The sequence below is a fragment of the Acyrthosiphon pisum genome, chromosome A2, assembly GCF_005508785.2.
Source record: "Acyrthosiphon pisum isolate AL4f chromosome A2, pea_aphid_22Mar2018_4r6ur, whole genome shotgun sequence".
Classification (NCBI taxonomy): Eukaryota; Metazoa; Arthropoda; class Insecta; order Hemiptera; family Aphididae; genus Acyrthosiphon; species Acyrthosiphon pisum.
This window is the reverse complement of record NC_042495.1, coordinates 67,491,595-67,517,044: the sequence shown is the minus strand read 5'-3', so window position 1 is coordinate 67,517,044 and position 25,450 is coordinate 67,491,595. Positions and strand designations below refer to the sequence as shown.

The following is a 25,450-nucleotide window of genomic DNA, read 5'->3' as shown; positions in this document are numbered from 1 at the left end:
GTTAACTATTGACAAGGTTACAAAATTAATCAGTAGATTAAAAAAATAATTTAAGTACAAAATTTATTTTATTTTTTAGGTATATTTAATAAAAAACAACAGTAAGTATATCAATACATTTTTAAAATTTAGATGTTACATGCCCACATAGTTAACCTTTATACAAAAACAAGAACGTTAAGAATTAATAAAAAGTTTTTATACTGTTGGATCGAATAAAATCGAAGGTTCAAATACTGTTAAACCTTTAACTATTTAAATGTTTTCAATGATATCTCAAAAAAAAAATTGATTTAATGTATTTAATTTATATCAACACGAAATAAGTGGTTGGTAATAATCACCTTTGATGTGAAATGTAGGTAAATATATTTTTAGTATATTATATTCAATATTGTGTAGATATACATAATTTGTTATTATTAAGGTTGTATCATGATTTGTATTACAAATGTATAATATAATTAAGTATTGTGAATAAATACACTTAAATTAAATATGATAATTGGTTTTTAAACTCTGAAAAAAAATTAAGTAAACTATATAAGTGACTATATAAGGACAATAAAAGTACAATTTACAATTTATGTTGAACGATTTAAATGACATAAGAAAAATAAAAACTGTTATTCATGCAAGAAATCATTGGTTTATTTCAAAGGCTTGATGTCTTATAAATATTTTTCACAGGAAGATAGTCTTTGTCATAGCCCTTATGGTCTTATATAATAATATAATTAATTACTGGTGCTCACATTCAGCATTTATTTAAATTTTTTTTTTTTAAGAGTAGGTATTACGATAGTTGATGACTGTTAGTCCATATAATATTATAGCTGCAGTGTTATGCAACATTAGTTTCAAACGAAAAAGTAAGTAGAAAATTCACATGGCTGAGAGATATTATATCTTGATTCTTGAGACATTGAGTTCAACCTGTGGTTAGCTTATAATGCACGAATGAGTACCTATTTAAATATAATACTCGGTAAATATTAACGTAAGTCAAAATGTCAATAAATAAAAAAAAAAGGTTATAATATTGAACACGAAAAACAATTTGACAATATGTAAAAATAACTGTCATTCATCATCTATTGCCGGTTAGAGTGCGAGCGTATGATACTGAAACAAAAGAACCAGTGATAACGATGATTTAAGACGAACGAATTTCCCAGTTATCCGCATCTTTCGTTCGACGTCGCGGCAGCGGAATTCTTAATTCCACAGATCCATAAATAAATTGAATTAATACCGACCAAAGCTTCTATTGGATTGTATATTTTTGTCCGTACTCGATATTATTATTATAATTTTCTGAAATGCATCTCGTCGTATTATTATTATTTTCATCATCATCATCGGATGAGGCGAAAATCTCTCCCGCAGAAACGAATGTCTCTTGGATCACCGCCTAAGCGCTGCGATGAGGAGGCACGCGCGGGATTTGTATTTGTATTATTATTACTATTACTATTATTGTTATTAATATTATCATCTGAAAACAGTACACAGAAATACGAAAATAACTATAATATGGTATCCATCCCTCGCCGCTTACATCGATTTATTTTAGTATATTTTTTATTTTCATATTTTTTTATTAATCTTAAAAATATCGTTTTTATTCTTGTTGGAAAAAGAGGCAGTATATCTAACTGCGCACTGCACAATTTTTCATTATTTTCAATTCATCGGCACAAACTTACCGAACTGTTTATTTAATAAATAACTATATATTAAAATCGTTTACCTTAAAATTTACATTTAGAAAATGACAAAAATAAAACAGTTGTTTAACAACCCGACTATTATACCTACTTTTTTTTTTATTGAAATTAAGCTCGGCAACTATGACCGTTTGCTGTTTTGTTGTTTTGTAAGGGAGGGGGGGGGGGTTGGAACGGTTTTTTGAAACACGTTTTTTTTTAGGTTTAGCAGAATTTCAAGTTACACACCCGTAGGTTTCTGCCATGTTGATAAACATTAAGCGCTTCATAGGCTTTTTTTTTTTCATATGTCTAATTACTTTTGAATTGGGGAGTATGAAAGAATATAAATATTCAAATATTGTGGAACTTTGTTGATTCTCATCAACTTATAAACAAATTCAGAGATAAACAATGACATTAATTTATTATGTCACCGTGATTATTTGTTTTTGTAGTTTTATTCGATGACGTCTGAAATTGAAGCACGAAATTCTCGTGCACAGATGGCAACGTCTCCGTTAATTTTATCAATACCGACACCTTGCACCAACGTTGTTGTCGACTAACCAGGTATGGTGTTCGATACCCATCATCCTAAGTCCCTGTAAGCTCTGTGACAATTTAAATTAAATATATAACCTTACTCTATACGTATACAATAATGCTAGTCAATCTTTTTCCAAAATGTTCCTATATCACTTTTTTCTTACAGCTTCTCGTAGTCGTGCGATTACATGTCTCTATTTTATTTTTGAACGTGTGTCCTAAACTAAAATTGAGTAGTACACCATCCCAAGTCCGTGTAAACTCGGTGATAATTTTTTTAATTAAATATATATATATTTCAACCATGTACAATAATGCCGGTCAACCATTTTCGATATTTTTCTATTGGTATCTTTTTTTTTCTTACAGCTACCCGTCGTCGGGCATTCACGTATCATCTCTATTTTATTTTTGAGTTTTTGTCTTGACTGAAACGGGATGAGTTCACCGGGAAATCTCTCCCATGGTGAGCTTCGCCAGCGGGCAAGAAACACCATGCGGTTACAGCTTTCAGTGCCTTTCACGCATTTGCACATCGAGTAAGATGTTTGTTTTAGAATTGATAATCTACCTTGGACCGCATTAGTAGGTAGGTACCTACTATATACGTGTACCCACTTTTGATAGTTGTCCGATTGACTCCACTGCAGGGTCGACCACCTCTCTCACGAGATTCTCTTAAAACATATATACCATGGGTCGATTTGAGCCCTCGTCGACCTGTTTTACATAAAGTTAAAATTAATTTCTGTTGAATTTGTATGCCAGTTGGCTTTCTCAACATGAAATTAATAAACATTCCAACTAAACCCGGAATTAATCCTTTATTCATTTATTTTATTTACTATTTTCCCTACAAATGTCCTATAATGATGACCTCCTTTGCCACCACGGTAGTTGGCGGGGGTCATAGGTATTGCGGCATCATAAATGCTGCACTGAACCAGGGTCGTCAGTAATCATAAGTCGTCACAAGACTTATTTTAAAAAAACACGTTGTACATTTTCAATCTCATACAACAAACAACGTATAAATGCATGGCATGCGTACCTACAATTTTGTCAAAACCAATTTTGTGAACCAGGCACAGGATTCAAAATAATTTTAAATAACGAAAAAAATGTTTTTGTTTAAACATATTATACGGGAAAAATGAATTTTTTAATGTTTATTCAATACAAACGTTTCTATTAATCGGTACGCGAATTCCCTCTGTTACTAAAAACAATGATACGGTTTTATAACAGTTTTCACCCATGCTTCGTAACCGTACAGAATTTGGAGAGACCCCAAATTAGAACGTTTCAAATATCCAAATGGACGGAAGATAAGACGGCTAATGTGTATTACACTGTTCAAAGCGTGTGTTGGTGTTGGCGGGCGTCCTGATGTGCGCGTTTATCGACGATCCGTGTCATTGATACAGTTTTAAAAGTTCAAAGACGTTGGGTATTAAGTTGGTCGGCAATAAATAATGTTATCAGCGTGTAAGGCAACCGATAACATAGTCAATAATAAAGAAATCGACGGAACAATAGCGCCAAGTTAACTTTACTCCCCAGAGCACGCAGCGAGCGCTGCACCGAGAGTCCAATTTTAATAATGTCGTGACCTTTAAGATTTATATCACAAAAAAAAAAATATTGTGCCACTATTTTTCATCATTGTACATAAATTTAAAATGTGGCAACTCTGAAAACATACGCGTCGTCTTCGCCGATACTGTTCTATGCTATAAAACTTGTCTGTTGTACTATAGGTATACATCATTAAAGGGGCGTCGTGTGATTTTTTTCCAATTTTAAAAAATAATAAGGCTACCAGGCGTGTAAAAGAGCCCGGTGGTGTAAAGAATAGGGAGAAACCATTCGTGGCGCGTTATAATGCGACTCCATTAAAATTAATGATGATAAAGTCCGCACGCATTTCTATAGTAGATAATAATTATGTAGTATATACCTATCTATATATAGTTTATCGCGTGGCTGTATCGAGATCGGAATAAAACCCTGAGCTAGGTACCATGAATTTGTGTAAGTATTTATTAAATATCTAGAAATCAATAAGACAAATTATTAATTAAATAATAATTATAAATTATAATCGTACCTATCAGAAAACAGGGCAAGCAGTATCTATTACTGCAGGACCGTTCAATTAGTTGGCCTCTAAGATTATCGTATATTATTTTGTTTAGATTCTTGGCGAACGATGAATATATACCTATTACAATAAAATGCGTTTTTTTATATACATTTTCTGTCGGTCTGTGGTCATCTTGTTTTGAAGCTGAATAATTAATGCATCAATTTTTAACTTTAAGAGTGGTTTCTGGTAAGAAATTGAATCTATTTGGTAGGTAGGTAGGTAGGTACTTTGGGAAGGGTGAATAACAATGCATGGAGAGGGGTTAAAAAGGTTAAGGAGGTAAAACTAAAAAAGAAAAAAATTAAAAAAAATTGTAATATTTGAAAATGGTTTGGATTTTTTGAGCTATTTATAGTAAATATGAAGTTTTGGACTTTTTGTTCTTTTTCGATTTATGTTAATAAACTACGAGTAACGCACTATTTGTTTTTAGACAAATTTAATATTTAAACGACAAATGACTAATGATAGTTATTTTGTTATGATTCAAAAATATCAGTTTGTTAGATCGATTCACCGTATCACTGATATTCATATAAGTAAACTCTAAAATATTCTAATAGAAAATGAGTATGAGATTCCGATCAGAATCGTTTGTTGTATTCAGAGATTTGATGGAATTCATACTTGACACACCTTCATAATACAGTGACCTACTCAATGGCGAGGCATACTCAAAATCTAATATACAGCAGAGAGATCTGAGTTTTTTTTATTAATAAAGCGCGCGCACCTGTGTGACGGGATAGATACAGATACAACAATTTAACCAGATTTATTCATCTCAAGATTACCAATTTATAAAAATATGCCATTGATCATAATTATTTACACGTCGTGCTATATTAATTAACAGTAAGCACTATATGCGTACACATTCATCATTATTGTAATAAGAATAATACGTTTTTAACAATGTTCTGCACATCTGCAACGTTATTCGTCTGCTGCAGCATCTGCAGATTATTATAGACGTGTAGTAGGTACCTACATACCTACTATTTTAATATCTGGCCAAAGTGAATAAAAAAAAAGTATGACACACTGGTATGTAACGTGTATAATATTATAATATCCTTACCAAAGGAAAAATGGCAACCAGCACAATAGGAATACGCCCATGATGATTCCCAGCGTGCGAGCAGCTTTGTGCTCGGTCCTCCAACTCGTACTGGTCTTCGCCGTCGTAACTGAAAAATAAAATATCGTAAAAATTATTTTTCAAATCTTTCACATACAAATATAATTCCCATGGAGATCAATACGAATTTCCATATGCCAGACATCGTCGGAAACCCCCGCAATGTATTGTGTAGGTGTTTTACCAGGTGATTATAAATACTGTTCACATACGATTATAACGAATATATTATAATATTGTTTAATTATTATAGATATTCCGAACCGTCGTGGTCGACTTGAAATCAATTTCAAGTGTTTGATACGGACTACCTATCTCATGATATTATTAGGTATAATATAGTTTTAAATCGCGAATAGCACGTGCCGATAATATTGTGCGTGTGCTGTATAGTAAGCCTGCGCGAGTGTGTTTATCGGAGGTACATCGAGATGTCAAAATCAGCTCACGTAGAAGTTAAGGAAACTATAATTACAGAAGTCGGGAGATAATGGGGGGGGGGGAGAGTATTTGATAATTAATGGCGTACCGCGTAAATCACAGCGGTATATCAGCAGTTAATTAGTCTAGAATCCTGATAGTAAAATATAAAATAGGTACGTAATATCTTATATCAAATATCAATAAAGTTTTATATCTCGATGGTGCAGGATATAGCATTCAGCAGTAAGTTGTCATCGCCGAAGTTGTATATTATTATTATTCTCAATATTTTAATTTCAATTGCAAAAAAAGTTTCAGACAAACTAATTATTTTTAACCCGTGCCACAAAACCTCTGAAATCGTATAAACAGATATATTTACACAACTTCAGAGCTTTTGTGAAACGGGTGATTTTCTACCGACTTGCGCCTGAAATTTGTTTGTACTCCTTGTCAGGTAATCAAACCTTGATTTTTTGGAGGGGGGACTTGAAAAAAAAACAATAACGAAAACTAAGGAACATCGCCTAATATTATAGTTATTAGCAATATCAGTCAAAGACTATAGTCTGATTGCAACACTCGAATAAGTTTATGGGCTTACGAATCTCTATACGAAATATAATACCTACCACTATATGCCATGCCACTGAAAGCAATTTGTATTAAATTGAGCGTCGGTATAACGATCGGTTTGGGTTGCACCAGCAATTTAGTTAAATTAATAATTATATTATATAGACTACTGTAGTTTGTATTACCTACCTATTTATGTCGTTGAAACGATATGTGACTGTATATTTATATAATTATAAACCACTCACATAATGAAACATTTCTTAGAAATTGAAAAATATAATAAAAGTTCAGGATGGTTCAGTGGCCAATATAAAATAACTAGTATAATTTATACTTTACTACTTTTTAAAATTTTATATTTAACTCAAAATATAATGTAATTAATTTTCTGTGGTTACTGGTTACGATTTTAATATACCTACCATATCGTTATTGGGTACTATTTCGATTTATAGCCCACTACTTTAAAATTAGCTGTCTCGAGCGTCAAGCCGGCAGCTGTTGTATGAATTTCAGATGGACCAACTAGAAAAACCAACTTGTTCGAAACGTTTCGAATAATGTTTTTTTTTCGAAATCGGCATCTGCACAGTTTGGACACGACTGACATTGATACACGGCGTGACACAAGTTTCTTCTCGAACGGAGCTTATGAATTTGACCCACTCGGCCGCTTTTCTTTTAATTTACTAAATCCGTGGCGCCCAAAGTGTTAGCAAGCAAACAGTCGGTAAATCTATTCTGAAAGTCCGTTACGATTTTCATATAAAAAAAAAAAAGTAAATAAACGCACAGCTGCGTCCTTTACACAACTCGCTGTACCGAAGATAAACCTAAAAAAACCCTTTTCTAATTCACGTTTAAATTAATTTTGCGATTTAATTAAAATTTACTGGTCTCGTGAGTAATTCGTCTGCGGCGGAGGTACAAAGCTCTGCTAAAATTTCAGCCGGTCGTCCACGGGATTACGCTGTTTCTGTATAATATTGTGCAACATAATAATATAATATCATTATGATATTTCGATGCAACGAGTGGCGTTTCTGTGTGTCAGCCACGATTGAAACCATGGCGAGACCGATAGCTTACTTACATTTCTCGCTCGTTTTGCAACATTGCGCGCGTTCCGTATTATTTTTGACGAGCGTACCCAAATGTGTCACTAAGATGATCTGTGCAAATCTTCCAATGATAAATTAACAATATTATTTGATTCGGTTGGAAGACAATATGACAAGCGAAACCCACCGACGTCAAAATTATAGACCACTCAAGAATATATTCTATTACCTACCACTGCATCGTCCACACGTCACGTCTATACGTCAACTTACACAGTTGAAACGCCAAAACAAAAAGTGTACAACACGACAACTTACTATAGAGTACGATTTAAATATTTGATAACAATATGTAAACACACTTGTCACAAATGACTATTGTTGTTCCTGTGTTAAATAAAAATATATCTTGTCCTTTATTTTTAACTAAAGTTTTTAGATTTATCTTGAATGTCTTCGAATAAATTTATCAACGGTTTAGGAATACCAGTTTATAATACTTAATGTTTTTTTTTTAATTTTAACACAAAACTATAACACCGAAATGGATTACATTTTGTTTGTACTTTTCCAAAACTATCATGGTTTTTGTCAAAACTTAGTAGAAACAGAAACAGTTCTTAATATTTGGTGTTTGGTGTAATAAATGGAAACATTAAAGGAAAGACGCTATCGTGCGTACAACTTTCAACGTTAAAAAAAAATACATTATTAATTTTTGTCTTTCGTTATATTTCATAATATTATATAGGTCAATTTAAATAATTATAACATTATTTAAGTTTAATTCACGTTAATATTATTTTATTTTTGAATTATTTAGATTTTTTTTAAATAAATTAGCATATATAACGATGTCGGTGCTATATTGTTATTATTGTTTATTCGAATATAAAATTATAATAGTTTGAAATTATACATGTCAATGAATCAAAAAATGTAATTTATTTTCACAACCTTAAGAAAAATGATAGAATATTGACATTTCTAAATTAGTATTTACCCTGAAACTGTTTCAGGTTTTATTAAATATTATTTTAGCATCGTAATAATACACATTCATTATTTGGTTAACAGTTTATAACATAATTGTATTACAATTCAATGCAATTAGTTAATTTTCAAAGAAAAGTGCATAGATATTAGGGATAGCCGGTATAGATGATGCAACATAAAAATAAAGAATAAATAAATAGCCTCATTCAATTATTTACTAAATAAATATATTAGGTTGAAACTGGATCCAAAAAGTCTGACGACGTAAATATTGCATATTATTCATAATAAGTAGTAGACAACTGTTGATCGTATTTTAATATAAGTAAAAAGCTTTAACAATTGCGATTTCAGATATCGCCACAGGTCGACGAGTGCAGCAATATCGATGTATATTATTGTAATACTACATTCGATAACGTGACATTGACCTATCTGCGAGCGGTAATTATTTCAGCACTAGCAGAATGGCTTTTAATTTGGCGCTATAACAACGACGGTGTGGCGCTTTTATTCAGATTATTCAGCTGCCTTTTGCGATAAATCCTGCCGAGTAGCTTAATTACGTAGGTACTAGTTGCTGCAGCGGTGCATTTAAATATTTTTTTTAAAATGATTTCCACCTTCCTAATTTTCCTTCCTCGCCACCACCCGTTTTGTGGGTTCTTGCACAAAACCCAATGTTATAGTTTAAGTGTATAATTGTATTACGCACACACGCACATGCACACACACACATATATATATATTATGTATATGAACATTTGTAGGTCAAATTCCGGGTAGACTACAACCGACCGCGGTAGTAGTGTTATGGCGCATTCAAAAGTCCGACCCACCCATTTAATGTATACGTATATAGTATTCCCTCTCGGGATCGATTCAGATGCCACGACGAAGCGTCCAGATTAAAATTATTAAGGGTATCATATTGAAGCCCTTATGAATCTGAGAATGAGTCCTGCTGTCCTCCTCAATCGTGTGTATACCTATGTTATAACTACTACAAAATTATACTAATCGACAGCATGACGGCTAAACGTTTACCGCGTAACACCACGTCGTTACGTTATAATATAGTGAACACTAATCGACTAAACCCAATCGATCAACATACCTATTTTTAATCCATATAACATTTTACGAGTTTGATCGCAATAGACTCCATACTAAAAGTACGTTGTATTTTATTGATAAATAAAGGATACCATTAACTACATGATAATATTTATCAATTGTTATAGATAAATGTATTATAAGCATAGGCACAACTATCGAATCGGTGGAGGCCCACCGCGCAGCCTCCATAGAAATGCTACTCGTTAAATTACCTACCAAATACAATTATTCCACATACATACAATTATATTGTTCATTTATTCGTAAAGATCCAATTATGTGAGATTTTAGTCTCCATAAATAGTTCTGGATAGCGCACTGATCCATATAAAATGAATAAATTAATATTAATCTTATTATTTTCATTCTAATTAGAATTAGACTACGGAAAAAATGATAATATTCATGCAACATTTGAAAATTTGTATTAGGTATGTTATTTTGTTGTAATTTAAAAAATGAATGACCAAAATTCTTATTTACACTAAAATTTTAAAAATATTTTGGCTGTTATTGAGCTATTTACAGAAATATAACATTTCTAACCTTTTTTTTAGGTTTTTCGATTTATATTGATATAATAATAGCCACAATTTTTTTTATAACTATTTGAAGTTCAGATTTTGACAAAATTGGTCGTTTAAACGAAAAGTATCGAATGTTTTTAGAATTTTAAGATTTTACTTCTATACAAATTAAAAATACTCTTGTTTATGGAGGTTGTAGGCTGTTCGAATTTTTTCGTTTTTCGAATTCTATAATTTATCATTGAATTCAAGTTTAACACATACGTTAAATAGGTACAATACTACTCAATAACGAGGAATACTCGATCGAAACCTATGTAGGTACTATACATCGGAGCAATTTTACAGTTTTTTTTTATGTGTAAATGTAGTAAAGAATTCCAAGTGTCATATTATAACGTTTAGTTCATTATTACATTTGATTTAAAATTTGAAATTGGATGATTGAAAACTAAAGTATAATGTGATACAAACACAAAAAAACTTCAGAAACGAAGTACTTGAAATATTTTGGACACTTTAAATTACCTACACTAAGTAATATAAGAATATAAATTAAACACACCCACATGAATAAATGATGTATATTTACAATTGCGTAGATACTATTGATTTATATTATATATAACATTGAGATATTATGTTATTCACTTTATATACTAACAATAAACTAAATCTATGCCTTAGTAGTTAGGAATGCATTACTAGCATATAAAAATATTTATTGGTTAAGGCAATGTTAGATATGTGTTGTTTGAAAAAATTGAAATAGTTCTATACCTACAGTGGAAAGATACTTTACTCAACCTCAATTTGTATAGTTAGATTTATTTATAACAACTTGTATGGATAAAATCCTCTAATAGTAGGTAGATATTTTTTTTTTTATATAAGTGTTCTATACAAAATTGAAAATATTAACAATATAATATCATATTTATTACATGTTCTATATAATCATGGACATTATTGCAAGTCGATGCTAAGTGCTAACTAGTATCCATATCAGTTTATACTTTATTTTATATTAGGTAGGTAGTTTTTTTTTATTGATCATGAATTATTCATGCTTGAAGGACATCTGGACCATCTAAATATATAAAACAATTTTCTTAAAATCAAAAAATTAAAAATTAAAGAGATTACGTTGTACTTATTTGAACAATAAGAAATAAAATCGATATAACTAATTTTAAATTAGAGTACTTATTGTTACATATTTACAATAATATTGGTTATTTGTATATATATAATATCATAATGAGATGTGTTAACAATATTAATTATAATAATAATATATTGTTGTCTATAGAGTATAGACTATATTATTCTAATAAAGTATTTGAATTTGTTTAAAGAACTGAATGGTATTTTATTTTCATTCCTCGGATTTGGGCCTAAACTTATATTAGTTTTTCTCTTTGAGCCTTAAGCTAAAAGCGTTCATTAAAATAAGAATATTTACGTTATTCCACCTGCTAGTGAAAATGAATATACTTAAATAAATTGTCTGTACAACGGGATTGAAAATAAATAAATATAATATAGTTTTAGAAGTTGATTAAAATTAGAAATAAATTGAACTATATTTTAGATACTTTTAAAACTAATACCACAAATATTTCAAACCCACGGAAAACGATTAATCATTTCTTCAAAACTTAATTCTTTGTGTTTTGTGATGAAAAAAAAACCCGAAACCGAAGAAATAAGGATCAACTTTAACACTGTTATTATATTAATATAAAATAAGAAGTTTCAGTGTAAGTATGGTATTTTAAGTATGTTTAATTCCTTTGAAAAAATGGTTATTTTCATCAAATAAAACCTATGTTAGGTTACTTTTACAAATTTTAAGCAACTTTTTTTTATATCAACAATCCTTTCATTTTGGAAATTTTGAAAAAAAAATAATCATAATAAATAACATTTTAATGTAAAAAATGATTGCATAAAAATGTAATACTTAAAATTGACATGATGGAAAAACGGTTATCACTGACTTTGCACTGAATTTAATATATAGATAGCTACAAACCAAGACCAAAGATCATCATTTTGATTCACTCATCTCAGCACAATTCAGAAGAGCGTTATGTTATTACAAAACTTTGATAATTTATCACAACTCAAAATAAATAGAACCTAAGATCACTTTGCTGCGATTGTATAGGATGTTTTTAATTTTGATAATCTCAAAATCTCATAAATTAACAAGTGTATTAAATATAAAAATGATGTCTATGATCATTGTCAATAACACTCAAGTAGCCTTATATTGATATTTAAAATATTATAACTTCAGATACTCAAAACTATACGTAATTTTAAAAATACTACCTTATAAAAAAATATGTCAAAATTAAACTGTCCTAAAGGCTATATAAATTTGTGAATGTTAATAAAATTAAATTTAAATTTATACTGTTAATATAAAAGTTAGACATAATATTATGTATTAGCTGTGTACAGATAATAAACTATAAATGGTTCGATAAACCGTATATACCTACTATAGTTTCAAGTATAATACTTATAACAATACCACAAATTGCAAATAAAAAAAAGGCGGGTAAGTGAATGTCGCTCTACTGTACAGTAGGTTACAAGTGGGTCACTGTATAATGGATAGTATTAAATTTGAATTCATTGATATAATATCACTGTATAAGAAAAACGATTCTGCGCGGAGACGGTATGTCAGTCTAGGTATAAGGTATCTTATATACTTATCTATGGTATTAAAAAAAAAAATTGACCAATAATAGGAATCTATAATAAATTCCAAATTAATCATATCACAATATCCATTAGGTACTTATAACGCGTTATACATCAACAAAAAATCGTGGTACTATCATAGATATATAATAGTATACTTTGGAAGTTTCAATAATATACAATCACAACAAAATAACTAAAATAGTTATTCCAGGTTTTTTAATATGTGATTTCGTCCAAATTTGAGCTTAAAATAACTATAAAAATAAATTGTGCTTATGTAATTTTAGATTTTTTGGTAACAGAATTAACTACTTAAGTGGAATCTTGTTTTACATTTTTAATCCTTAGATATAAAAATTGAACATTATATAAATTTTTAACTACGAAATAATTATTAAATTTTGTCAAATTTCGATCTTTAAATGCTTATAAAAAAAAATTGTGCCTATGTATTTTTAATATTTTTCAACTGCTATTGTAACTAATATATCAGGAGCCTTGTATTAAATTTTTACACTTTTTGGCCGAACAGATAAAACTTTATTGATATTTATAGAAAAAAAACTAAAAAAATTGAAAACTGACCATGTCCGTAAACAGCTCAAAAAGTGTCAAATTATTTTCAAAATTTCATCGTATATAGAAAATACTAATATAAACATTCAGTGAAATTTTCAAGTATCTACAGCCATTCGTTTTTTAATATCAACAAAATAAGAAAATCGTTACATGAGAAATCGAGTGAATATCAAATGTTGTAAAAATATGAATTTCAAACGATCATAAAAATTTAATTTGACTTTCTTATAGATATTTTTTGTTTGATAAAGGTAGATAATCTTATAAGGAATCTCGTATTACATTTTAAAATCTTAGATTTAAAAAGAAAAATGTTTACGAATTCTTAACTCAAAATAATTTGCTAATTTTCGTGATTTTTCCATATTTTGTCAATTTTTGAACTTTAAATGCTTATAAAAAAACTGAGACTAAGGATTTTTAATATTTTTCATCTGATTTTGAAACAATATACTAGGAGCCTTTTATTAAATTTTCAAGCTTTTTTAATCAACAAATAAAATTTTATTGATATTTTTAGAAAAAAAACTAAAAAAAAATGAAAACTGACAATGTCCGTAAAGAGCTCAAAATAAGTCAAAATATTTTGAAAATGTTATGGTGTATAGAAAATGCTAATATAAACATTCAGTCAAAATTTCATGTATCTACGGTCATTTTTTTAAAGTTACACCAAAAACCAAATTCAATTTTGCGTAAAAATTCCCGTTTTTCCTTAATTTTTCTTTGGTTTTTCTTGGCGCTTTTGAAAACTACTGCGAATTTAAATTTTGACCTCCCCAATGCATCAACAATATTCACTTTCCAATCGAACAAGATACTGAAGTTGAAAATCGAAGCATTATTTCGACTACTTACCGTGTACACAGACACAACAAAAAAAAAAAAAAAAAAGTGAAAAAAGAAAAACACACATCACTGTAAAATCAATACATTCATCGTTCCATTCAGAATCTAAAAAAATATGGTTGTAAAGTTATAATTTTGATTCTGAAAAAACAAAACCGTTTGAAATTCAAATCAAATCTATAATATACTAAAATATTCGGCAAGGATTTCAATTATCTACGATAATTATCAAAAGGTCGTAAAGAAAATTCAATGCATTTTTATTGAAATAAATTACTTACTATCTAACCCAAGTCCTACAGTTTAAACGAATATTTTTCCCCATTTCTGAATAATAACATTCAGAAATTCCAAAAATTTAAATTTAATACGATTTAATATCGATAATACGATCAAGTTATAGTCTTTAAAGACGTCATAAAGTAGAATTAATTAATAGTATTATAATATTTAAAAACCAATAGCTTTTTTTCTGAGCGAAGAATTACCTACGTATAAAGCATATTATGATAATATTGTAAGCATGTAATATTGTAATAATGGTAATCACGCATTTTGAAACTATTACAGTACTTAAATTGGCGAATTTTATAACACGAGAAATGAAATTTAATTACAAAATATTCTCCAGATTAAAGTAAAATAATCAATTGACCTAATTAGGTTTTAATTAATTTTTTATTTAAAATATCTTATGTATAGGTAATTATTGTGTGTGTGCATTACAATCAAACAAATAAACCGTTCACGTAGTTTTATTACTCAAGTATTATTGCGCTAAACATCAAGGAATCAAGTATTTTAATTATGATATTATCATTATTTTACTGTGATCAATGACGTTAAAAAATTATTTAAACATAGGCATCAACTTGTTTGTCAGAACAATGGAAAATAAATGTGTTAGCAACAATATGCATTTTTCTTACATCCCAATGTGACGTATTGAATAGTTTAAAATATATTTTTAAGTCTATAAATTCATGACGGGCACATACGTGCAGTCTTGATGACCTAATTTTCGTATATCGTGTATAAAAATTTAAATAAATTTAAATACAGTTCTAGATTCCTTGGACTCTTGAATTCAAATATATATATTTTTTTGAACTAACACGTATTTGTGTATATATGCGAAAATACACTATTGCTCAATGCTCTTTGAGTCTGACTGAATATTTTGCACAGAAAAGCCATAGTAGGTACAGCTTCCCGAAAAAAAACGTAAACCGTTTAGATGGGTTTGAACACGTTTGTATGACAATTATATAACTCTTTTGTGTTTCTGGAATTGAACAAAAATCATCTGAAAAATAAAAAGCAAGAGACTAACGCACTATATTGGACGTAGGTAGATACAATTTTCCGATAAAATGTATATCATTATATTACCCGAAGTCATCTCTAAAAGATAAAAAGCCAAATAAAACTGCTCTATAGTCTATTATAATAGTATACTATTTATTTTTATTCTAAAAAGTAAAAACACGGTATTTTGTCAGCATGAGGAATTATAGTAAAATATATTTTTCTCTTATTTTATGTTCACACAATTAAGTTATAGTGTCAATAGTATAGAACTAACAAGAGAGCAAAGCGAATATATAAAATGTAAGTTAAAATTATCTTGTCAAAATCAACTTGGTATGTTGATATTATGCCCTCTCGTTTTAATGTGGGTGTTTAGAGCCTAATGCCCGTATGCTTAGTCAATGTGTGTGTTAACACAGACCTGTTAAGGGGACGTTACAGTGACGTTTGTTGTCGTTACGTTTAAAGATTATTATCTAGACAATGTCAAAATGACATAGGCTTTTTATTATATTATTTTAATTTTATTTCAATTCGCTCTAATTTTTAAACTTACGGAGATAAACGTGTTCTGCTGAGCGTAAAATTTGCTTTGTTACGCACTTGTAAGACGGAGACAACAAACTGTAACGTCCCCTTAAGAGACATGTTCAATTATGCCTTATGTGACACATAAATTGACTATACATATGGACATTATAGAAGATAAAAATGAACTCTATTTTTAATTTTAAATAATAAGAGTATACATTTATTTGTAAGCAAGGAATTTTAAGAAATGCCTTATTTGTTCTTTATAAATAAAAAATAAATAATTTATATTCAATAAAAACAATGAACAAATTAATACATATTTAAGATTCAATGAACAGCATGGAGTAATACAATATTGTTCTTACTTAATATGTACGCACGCCAGACAATTAGGGAAGTCTTATAAAATATAAGTTTATATAAAAATCACACATATTGTACTAGTATCGTTATTATATTTTAAGGTACCTTCCTCAAAATTCTACTCAGTAATCCAATCTTATTTATTTCGTTTGCAACCAATTCGAACATTTATAGGAAAAATATCATATTTGTTGATTTTTCATGACAATATAGTATAAATACTATCCAATAGTAAATGGTCCAAGTTCCAATTTCCAAACCATTAGGTGTTTTTAGAAATCAGGTAGGTATTACAGTAAAACAAATAACCATTTTTCTCAGACTATTAATCCATAACGTATAGTACCTATACGAAAGTAAGCTTTATACCATGATATTTTTTGCAATGTTTGTCAATCTGATATTGATAAAGATTTTTTTTTTCAAAAATCTTAAAGATTATATTCGGCTCATTTCACTTGTAACTGCAAAATAATGTAATAAACGTCGTCTATTACGTAAACATAGAGCTATATCGTGTATGCGTTACGACGTCTAACAATAATGACTATGCACAATTTTTTTTTAAACTTTATATAATTGCAATTTACTTGCTGAACGATCAGCACGTAATGTTTTCGCATTCGAGTGCTGTACTTTCAAGTTGTATTTTTTTGCAATAATTTAATGCCATAAAAAATGCACACAGGTAATTCGTACGTATATAAAATAGAATTAAGTAGAGTTGTATGGTATTCCAGCACTACTATGGACACGTCAATTCCACAGACGTTAGAAGAAACGCAAAGTATACCTACATTATAGCTGACTTAAGACTCGCCGAAGAAAAAATGATCAAAAATTAAAAAAAAACAATCTGCCATTGGAGAATGCATAAAGATCACAAGCATATTATAATAGTATAACAGTGAACAAAAAAACTTAAGAAATAATTACCACCTATTCTTATGCATTGGTCTAAAAATCACAAGCTACACAAAAAACCCCTATTGTAAATTCATGTGTGTTAGCATTTCAAATACAATCGTACCTCAAATGGGACTCAAACGGTACCTACCTCAAATGTCTAAATAACAAGAAAAGATAACCAGGAATCAATTTTATTATTTTGCATTAGGTAGCAAAATATAATATTGTAAAAATATATAAGAAAATGGTAAAAAAACCACAAAAAAATACAGGAATTCAGCTGTGAACTGTTGTGATCATACCGTGGAACACCATTGGGTTAGTACGCAGGCACGCAAAACAAAAACTTTAAGATAAGATAGTAAAAATATCAACATAACTCTTTTTCTGAGAAATCCAGTTTACAACTAGAACTTTCCTAAAGATTAGAGACTAAGAAACATAATATATGTCAGTAGGTGACTACCTAAGTCCCAGTGGTAGAGCTTGAAATGTTTGTGCAGCTGTGATAATAATTAGTCCATTAAGCTCTATAAACTCGGAAAACACTCCGAAAATCATAACGATTTGATATTATATTATAATATTGACGGGGTTACTATGGACACGGTATATCTAAATAATTATTCGGTTACATTCAGTACCTACAGTGTTTACTGGTATTTAATCATTTGTTTTGTTTAACTTTTTCGTGTGTAGTCGGTTTCGTCCATAGGTTTATTATTATTTTACCCCGAAGAACCGAAATCAATCCGATTTGCAATGACCGCGGTCGCCACCCCTGAATCGTTATTAAATGGAAGTGGTATATTTTGTGACCATTGAGTACCTATGATTGACAATCATCACTAAACATTCAAAAAACTTCTTTTGTGTTTACTCATAATGCAAAATTATACCTAATTATTTAGTTTATTTAAAAATCATGCAACAATTGAACTATACTATCAATTGTCGTTATGAAATACATTCATGTTTCAAATTTCAAATTTTAGATGTTAAAATGGCAAGGATAAGTAGGTACTTCACAACTCGATGATTATCATTATAATATCATATTCTATAATATAGGAATTCTAAATTAGGAAGAGGACACGTATTAATAATTCTATCTCGGCTAATCAGGGGCTCACTTAGCTCACCACAGGGGTGCAGTGTGTTATTATTATCCTTTTTTGTTTAAAATGTTGGTTTGATATCGTTTTTCAAAATGTTCTACAAATTAATTTTTAAAAACGACACTTGTGTTTCATTTCTGAAATTAAAATGAAAATTATTGAGTTTTCAAAGCACAGAAACTGAAAAGTCATCACAACTTATATTTTTTTATAAAAATATTTATGATTCTTAAGCCTTTATTGAAACTTGACGAATAGGTTAATATAAATTAAATAGTTGGTACACGAAACTTTCATAAAATATAGTTGAATGGGTATTCAATAAGTAATATATATAATTACCTACAGTTTTTTTAATTATAATATAATGAATAAATCTTTGAATATAAAATATATTTTTTATGAAATACGAATATTAGAGTTAATATCATAGGGATTAAAAAAAATATAATTTACTAAATAAAGTGGACATATGTAAGATTTGATAATAATGGTCAATATTTTTCGCATGATTGTCTGAATGTGACAGCAAGAAAATAGTTATTCATGATTAAAACCCACGTCAAATGCAATGTCAGCAATAAAAAAAAATATTGATAGTCAACCTCCGTTTGATTTGCATAACGATGTATTGAAGAAATTGGACGGGGAAAAAATACTGAACCGTTTTAAAGGTTGGAACTAAACGAAAATATATCGTTGCTGGTGACAGACAATAGCTCGAGGATTTTTATTTTTTACCCAATCCAATGATAATGATTTTATATTTAAAATGATTGTTCTAAGTTGTAACCAAGTGGAAACGCGTACTTCGGTCTATACGTAGGCGCCGATACACGTTGAGAATAGAGGATTGTATTCGAAAAACGGCATTATCACTGGAAGTTTTGAAATTGAATATGATACTTGCATATAAAGCGTATTTCTGAAAAAAAAAAACAACACATAATTTGGTATTCGTATCAAATACTGTCACACCGATTTTTGATTATATAGCGAGGTTTTAAGTTTAAATCCGTTTTACGAAACGTTCGTCGCGTGCAATTACTATTATATTAATATGATGCTCCATACATATTTAATTTGTTTGGTGTAGTAACTAAAAGATTATAATATTATACATACGTAGTTATATTATATATTGTTATTATTGTCACTTTTTATAATATTAAAATATTTTTGAAATCCATCTCTAAAATATCATTAGAGCATGTTTTTATCTAAAATTCAATATATTAAGCAATACATTTTGAACTAATGAGAGTACATGAAAAGGGTCAAAATTAAAAAGTCATTAAGATAAAACAATAAGAAAATGGAATAATTAATATTATAAATTATGTTTTAAATTATTTTTCTACAATTTTGTAGTGTTGAAGATTTTTTATTTTAAATGTTACAAATGCATTTTTAGTTACAACTTTAAAAGAATTAAATTATAACTTTCTTTTTACTAGTTCAAATAAATTCATATACTAATAATAACTAACTTCATATACGTGGTTGATGGTTGTAAATGTATAATAAAAATATAAAACCAAGTTTTGACCTATGAAAATATAAAGAAATATGAAAAAAATACCAACCATTCAATTTATTACATCGTCCAGTTTAAAAGTTAATATAATACATAGAAAATATCAAAAAAGAACGTCATTATAAATTGTAATAATCATCAATCATTCAGAATACTATGTTTGGCCAGTTACCTGCTGAAAAATGATGTCAATTACTTTAACTATTGATTTCAGAAAGAGTTGATTTTTATGACAACATTTCTTAAACAACATAAAAACTATTGTGTTTAATAAAACTATTTTTAAAAACACGTGCATTTTAAATAGAATATATTATGTTTACTAGTAATTAAAAAAGTTACTTTAGGTATTTTAAGCTTAATAATACATGTTTAGTTAACTTACACTGAAAAACAAGTCATTTATCAACTAATAAACTTTTATCGATTTAGAATATAATATATATTTTGTCAAAGGACAAAAATAATTGAAATAATCGAAATAAGTGTTTATTTAATTTGTCTGAAATATTAAAATATTATGTTGACATTTTCATAAATTTATCTGTTGTAAAAATTTAGTTGGGTATTATTTAAAAAAAAATAATTAGGTACTTGGCATTAACGGAACCTTTCATGCATACGAAATTAAAATACAATTTCACGAAACTCTCAATCAAAGACAACTACCATTGAGTAATAAACAAATATATTTGGTTAGTTATTTTTTAAATTTTCGTGAACAGAAGATCGATGGTTTGTAATATTCTGAATGGCTAAACGTAAAGCAATACTTTTCAATTTTTATATTTCAATTATTATTGCGCAAAAAATTAAAACTAAGACCACACCTATACAATAAAATATTTTCCAAGAAAGAACACCGATTTAATTTAATTATTATAAAAATTATTAGTAGGTACCCACCTAACGATACTTGTATGAACGAAACTTGTAGAATAATTGTATTTATTTTCTGTACTAAGTTGGTTATTTTAATGTATTTTCATACTTCATACTTGAAGTTAAAAGTAGTAAAGTACACAATAATAATTTTGAATTATCAAAAATAAAATATTATAAGTAATGTGAATTGAAACCATTTAGTTTGCTTTACGCAATTAATTGAAAAGTTGATAAATGTTGAGGTATACTTACCCAACTACAACAATTTTTCTTTGTATAAGTAATAAATGTCAAGTGACATTATTATGGAAATTTACGATGTTACTGCATTCGTCGAACCTACCGGTGCCCAAATAGAAATTCTGCCAAATAGGCGTCCGACTAAGCTTTCGGGCCTACTCCCATCGCTCCTAGACAACTCAAATTATTGAAACATTAATCCTCTTAGACTAATAAATACACAGAAACCGAAGACCATGAACTCATACAACACTAGCTTTAGTTCCAGTTTATGATAAATTAAAATGTTTTGAAACCATTTTTATGAGAGTTAAGAAAAACGTTAAAGAACGATTTGTGGTAACAACTATAATAATAAAGCAGTATACATTATATCTGGTTTTAATAAAATTTAAAATACAATTTTTTTTCTCGTCCAGAATTGTAAGTGTATTCTTTATTGTTTTAAATACTAAACATTATTTTATTTTCACAATAATCTTTTTATTTATGACTATCGTTTTATACCATTCTGCAGTTATAAATTGGTCTTTTCGATGGCGGGGAAGGTTTATTTCTAAAAAATAATCATGGTTGCTTTTATTTGAGACACAAGCGAATGACATTAAGTGAGATTTAAATTCGACCCAACCCAACTTTATTCGTACCATGGACATAAATTGCTGAATAACAAAAACGTACTATACATTTAAGTTCTGCATTGGTTCTGCACTAGGTACACCGAATGTGCTATTTCTTTCAGACGAAAAAATAGTTTAAATAATAATTTTTAAATTTAATGGCTGAATTTTGAAGAAATTTTCGTAATAGTTTTTTAGAGTTATTTAACATTTTTAAATTAGACATTGTTTATTGAACAAAAATTACTACGTTTTTCAACTTTTAATTATTTAAAAACTTTATTTCTGATTAATTAATATTTTTTTTGTTACCTATTATACGCATTTATTGAAATGATGTAGACATATATGGATATGTCATAACTATTTTACATTATAACATAAGCAATTTTTTAACGATTTAAAACAATACAGTCATACATATATAAAGGTATATATTTGAATAAATATTCAATCAAACAACGGTTAAATTGAAAAACGTTTTGATAAATGAAATGTCAAGTCCTCATTCATATACGTACCCAATACATTTTAATAAATAAATATTATATACCAGATACCTATAATGCATGTAATATTTATGTGGTATATGTGATATATGTGGTATATTTATATGTCTTATTTATTTTCCTAATAGTATATGCGCGTTACTGATTGTGCATCATTGCAGTTTTCGTTTATACATACAATTTATGTCGATACGTAAGTGCTCCATTAAAAGTAGGCAGGTACATACACTACGTACCTTTTTGTCCGAAAAAATATATTTTTAATTAAATCGTAATTTTGTGTCCGGACATTAACAACTTTTATAATATACCATCAAACATTTTGAGAAGAACAAAATGCATCATATTATCTTATCATTGTAAACATAAATAAATTAAATGTACATTTATTTATGTATTATATGTATTATAATATCTTTAAAAGGTTTTATTGAATTAAATGGCGCAATAATAATGTCATATATTTTATTTCTATATCATTTTATTATGTCATCCGCGAATAACAAGTTTATACCGTAGATTATTGTCTCGAATAGTGGCTGACAGATATAGAAGACAATATTTTTGTTCGAATATCGTGGAAAATGTGTATTGAAGTTGAAAAACAATAAGACTGCTGCCGCTGTAAACCAACATTGATTTTATATACGTGCTTAATGTCTGCGGATACTAGGTCAGACCAAAAGGTTTAATCCGTAAAGTTTTTTGGAAAATTCCATACGATACACTCAGATTTAAATTTTTGAAAATCCTATAGAGTACTACAAGCAATGAATTGCTAGTGAATAACGTCTGGCGAATTGATAATTTTTTAATCAACAAACTTTTTATTTTTAGCTCGACTATCGAAAAACGAATATCGTAAACTGAAAAGTAACTTTTACACGTTCTGATAGTATATACGTAAAAACTAGCTAAATACAACTGTTTTTTTAGTTAATTTGTCAAATAAAAAAATAAAAATAAATTGTTTTGATATTATTAAAATTTGTTAATACCTAGAAAAATATTTAATTAATTTAGGAATAAGTAATAACCTATATGCGTATGGTTATGGTGATATTGTTAAGTAATTTGAAATGGTATAGCAATATTGAAATTACCTTGAATTAGAAAATTAAATTAAAATTAAATAATAATTAATATAAACAGTAAATGTTTAATTTAATTTAAAGTAAAGTTAATTGTATGTTTAATTTTCTATCTAATTTCTATTTATTTCATTCTAAACCTATTTTTAGAATTGAACCGACACAATGAGGGAAATTGTTAATGTACGGACATTGTTGTTGAATAATTTAACCAATAACAAAAATCATTTTAATATCGAACGAAAAAATGTCAGCTAATGGCACATAAAATAACTCTCAAGCTCAATAGAAACGAATGTGGATTCAATGATAGTTCACGTGTGCTTTACTTATTGAAAGGTATGTAGTTCAGCTCACTCAATGTATGCATACATAGGGTAGGTATCTAAGTATTTCCAATTGTCTGTCGGACGTCAATGTTCAAACGATATTAATAAAATAAAAACAAACAATTTAGAGGATAGAAACGACGTGCAATAAACTATATTATGCAGTTACATTATGGAGTTGCATTGCTGAAATCGTTTATCAGAAAAATATAAGTCATCGGTTAAATTGCATATTATGTACCTACCTATTATTAATTTACCTACACAGAATATTTAAAGATGAGACTGCAGGAAATGACATCGGAGTTGTAATTTTTCAGTTATTGACGTTATCGCTGGGAAGGTGTTTCGCGAAATGGAAAAAATATCTACACGGGTTAAAATGAAAAATGTAATCTCGCCGTATTTGGACACGTCAAACACCCATCAACGGAACACATCCCGTCCGTGAAAAAGTGCTCGGAATTTTTATATTTGTATTATAAATAGGACATAGAATATTTTTGGCGTTCGGTAAACGAATGCGACAGTTAAGCCGAAACGACAACTAATTTGAGCAAAACGAAGTCGTTATAGTTTTGATCGTGTCACAACGTTGTAATATTGAACACATTATGTAAATTGTCGATTTATCTGATGTACATTGCAGTACTGCAGGGACAACAATTTATTTGTGAACACGACGTAATAATGATTATTCAAATTATGGCACCATATTTGTGAACAAATTACACATGTAGGTATACGCATTTATCATTAAAAAAAAAAACAAAACATTGCTATAAATATAAACTTAAAACAAACATATTTTATTGTTCGGACATCGTCGCACGTGGAAATTATATAATATATTATGACGACTAAATTAACTGTTATGCACGAATCGTATTTTTTACTAATGAGCAACTTTCTTTTAATATAATAACAAATCTCATCACTGGTCGTTTTCCATTGCGACTTACGAAGTATTAATATGATAGTGATATTGCGGTAATAAACAATATTGGCTAATAGTATATTATTATAACTCTGCGTACTTTTTAATGGCATGTATTTTATTAATTTCTTGTAAAACCTATTAATTAGGTATAAAAAATGTAAATATTATATCATAATTTATTAAATCTATGATTTTTTTAATTATGTTTATAATATTATGTACGTAAATTTTTTGTCAATTCATTTTTTGAATTTCCTTGCAGTTTCCTCGACATGAATAATTATGGAAAACAGTAAGACGTTGTCGAAAAAAATGATCAAATCCTTGAACTAAATCTCGAGCATTGTTGAGTAAAGCTTAGAATATTATTCAAATGCAAAGATGCATTATTGTTTATAAATCAAAAAAAAGACAGTCACTTCAGTGGCCGACTATAAGACATCTGTAGATATCTCATTTAAAAAAAATTAAATTCCACCACAAAACCTAAAAAGACAAAAATATAATAATATGGATTGATGTTTCTTTGTGTAAAACATCAAACAAATAAAAAATGCAATATCAAATGAATTGTGTACATTTGACGTAGAATTATATACATACATAGTTACATGCTATACAATATATATGTATGATTTTGTTTTACAGTATAAAAAACA

The 25,450-nt window shown here is 28.5% G+C and overlaps 1 protein-coding gene across 1 annotated transcript in view; it reads right to left on the bottom strand.

The window, feature by feature from the left end:
* The window catches only part of LOC100169402 (octopamine receptor beta-3R), a 195,177-nt gene that overhangs the window by 8,624 nt on the left and 161,103 nt on the right, over positions 1–25,450 (bottom strand). The window contains exon 4 of the mRNA XM_001948486.5: positions 5,489–5,597. Within this exon, the coding sequence (XP_001948521.2) occupies positions 5,489–5,597 (109 nt within the window). The remainder of the gene's footprint in view (positions 1–5,488; positions 5,598–25,450) is intronic.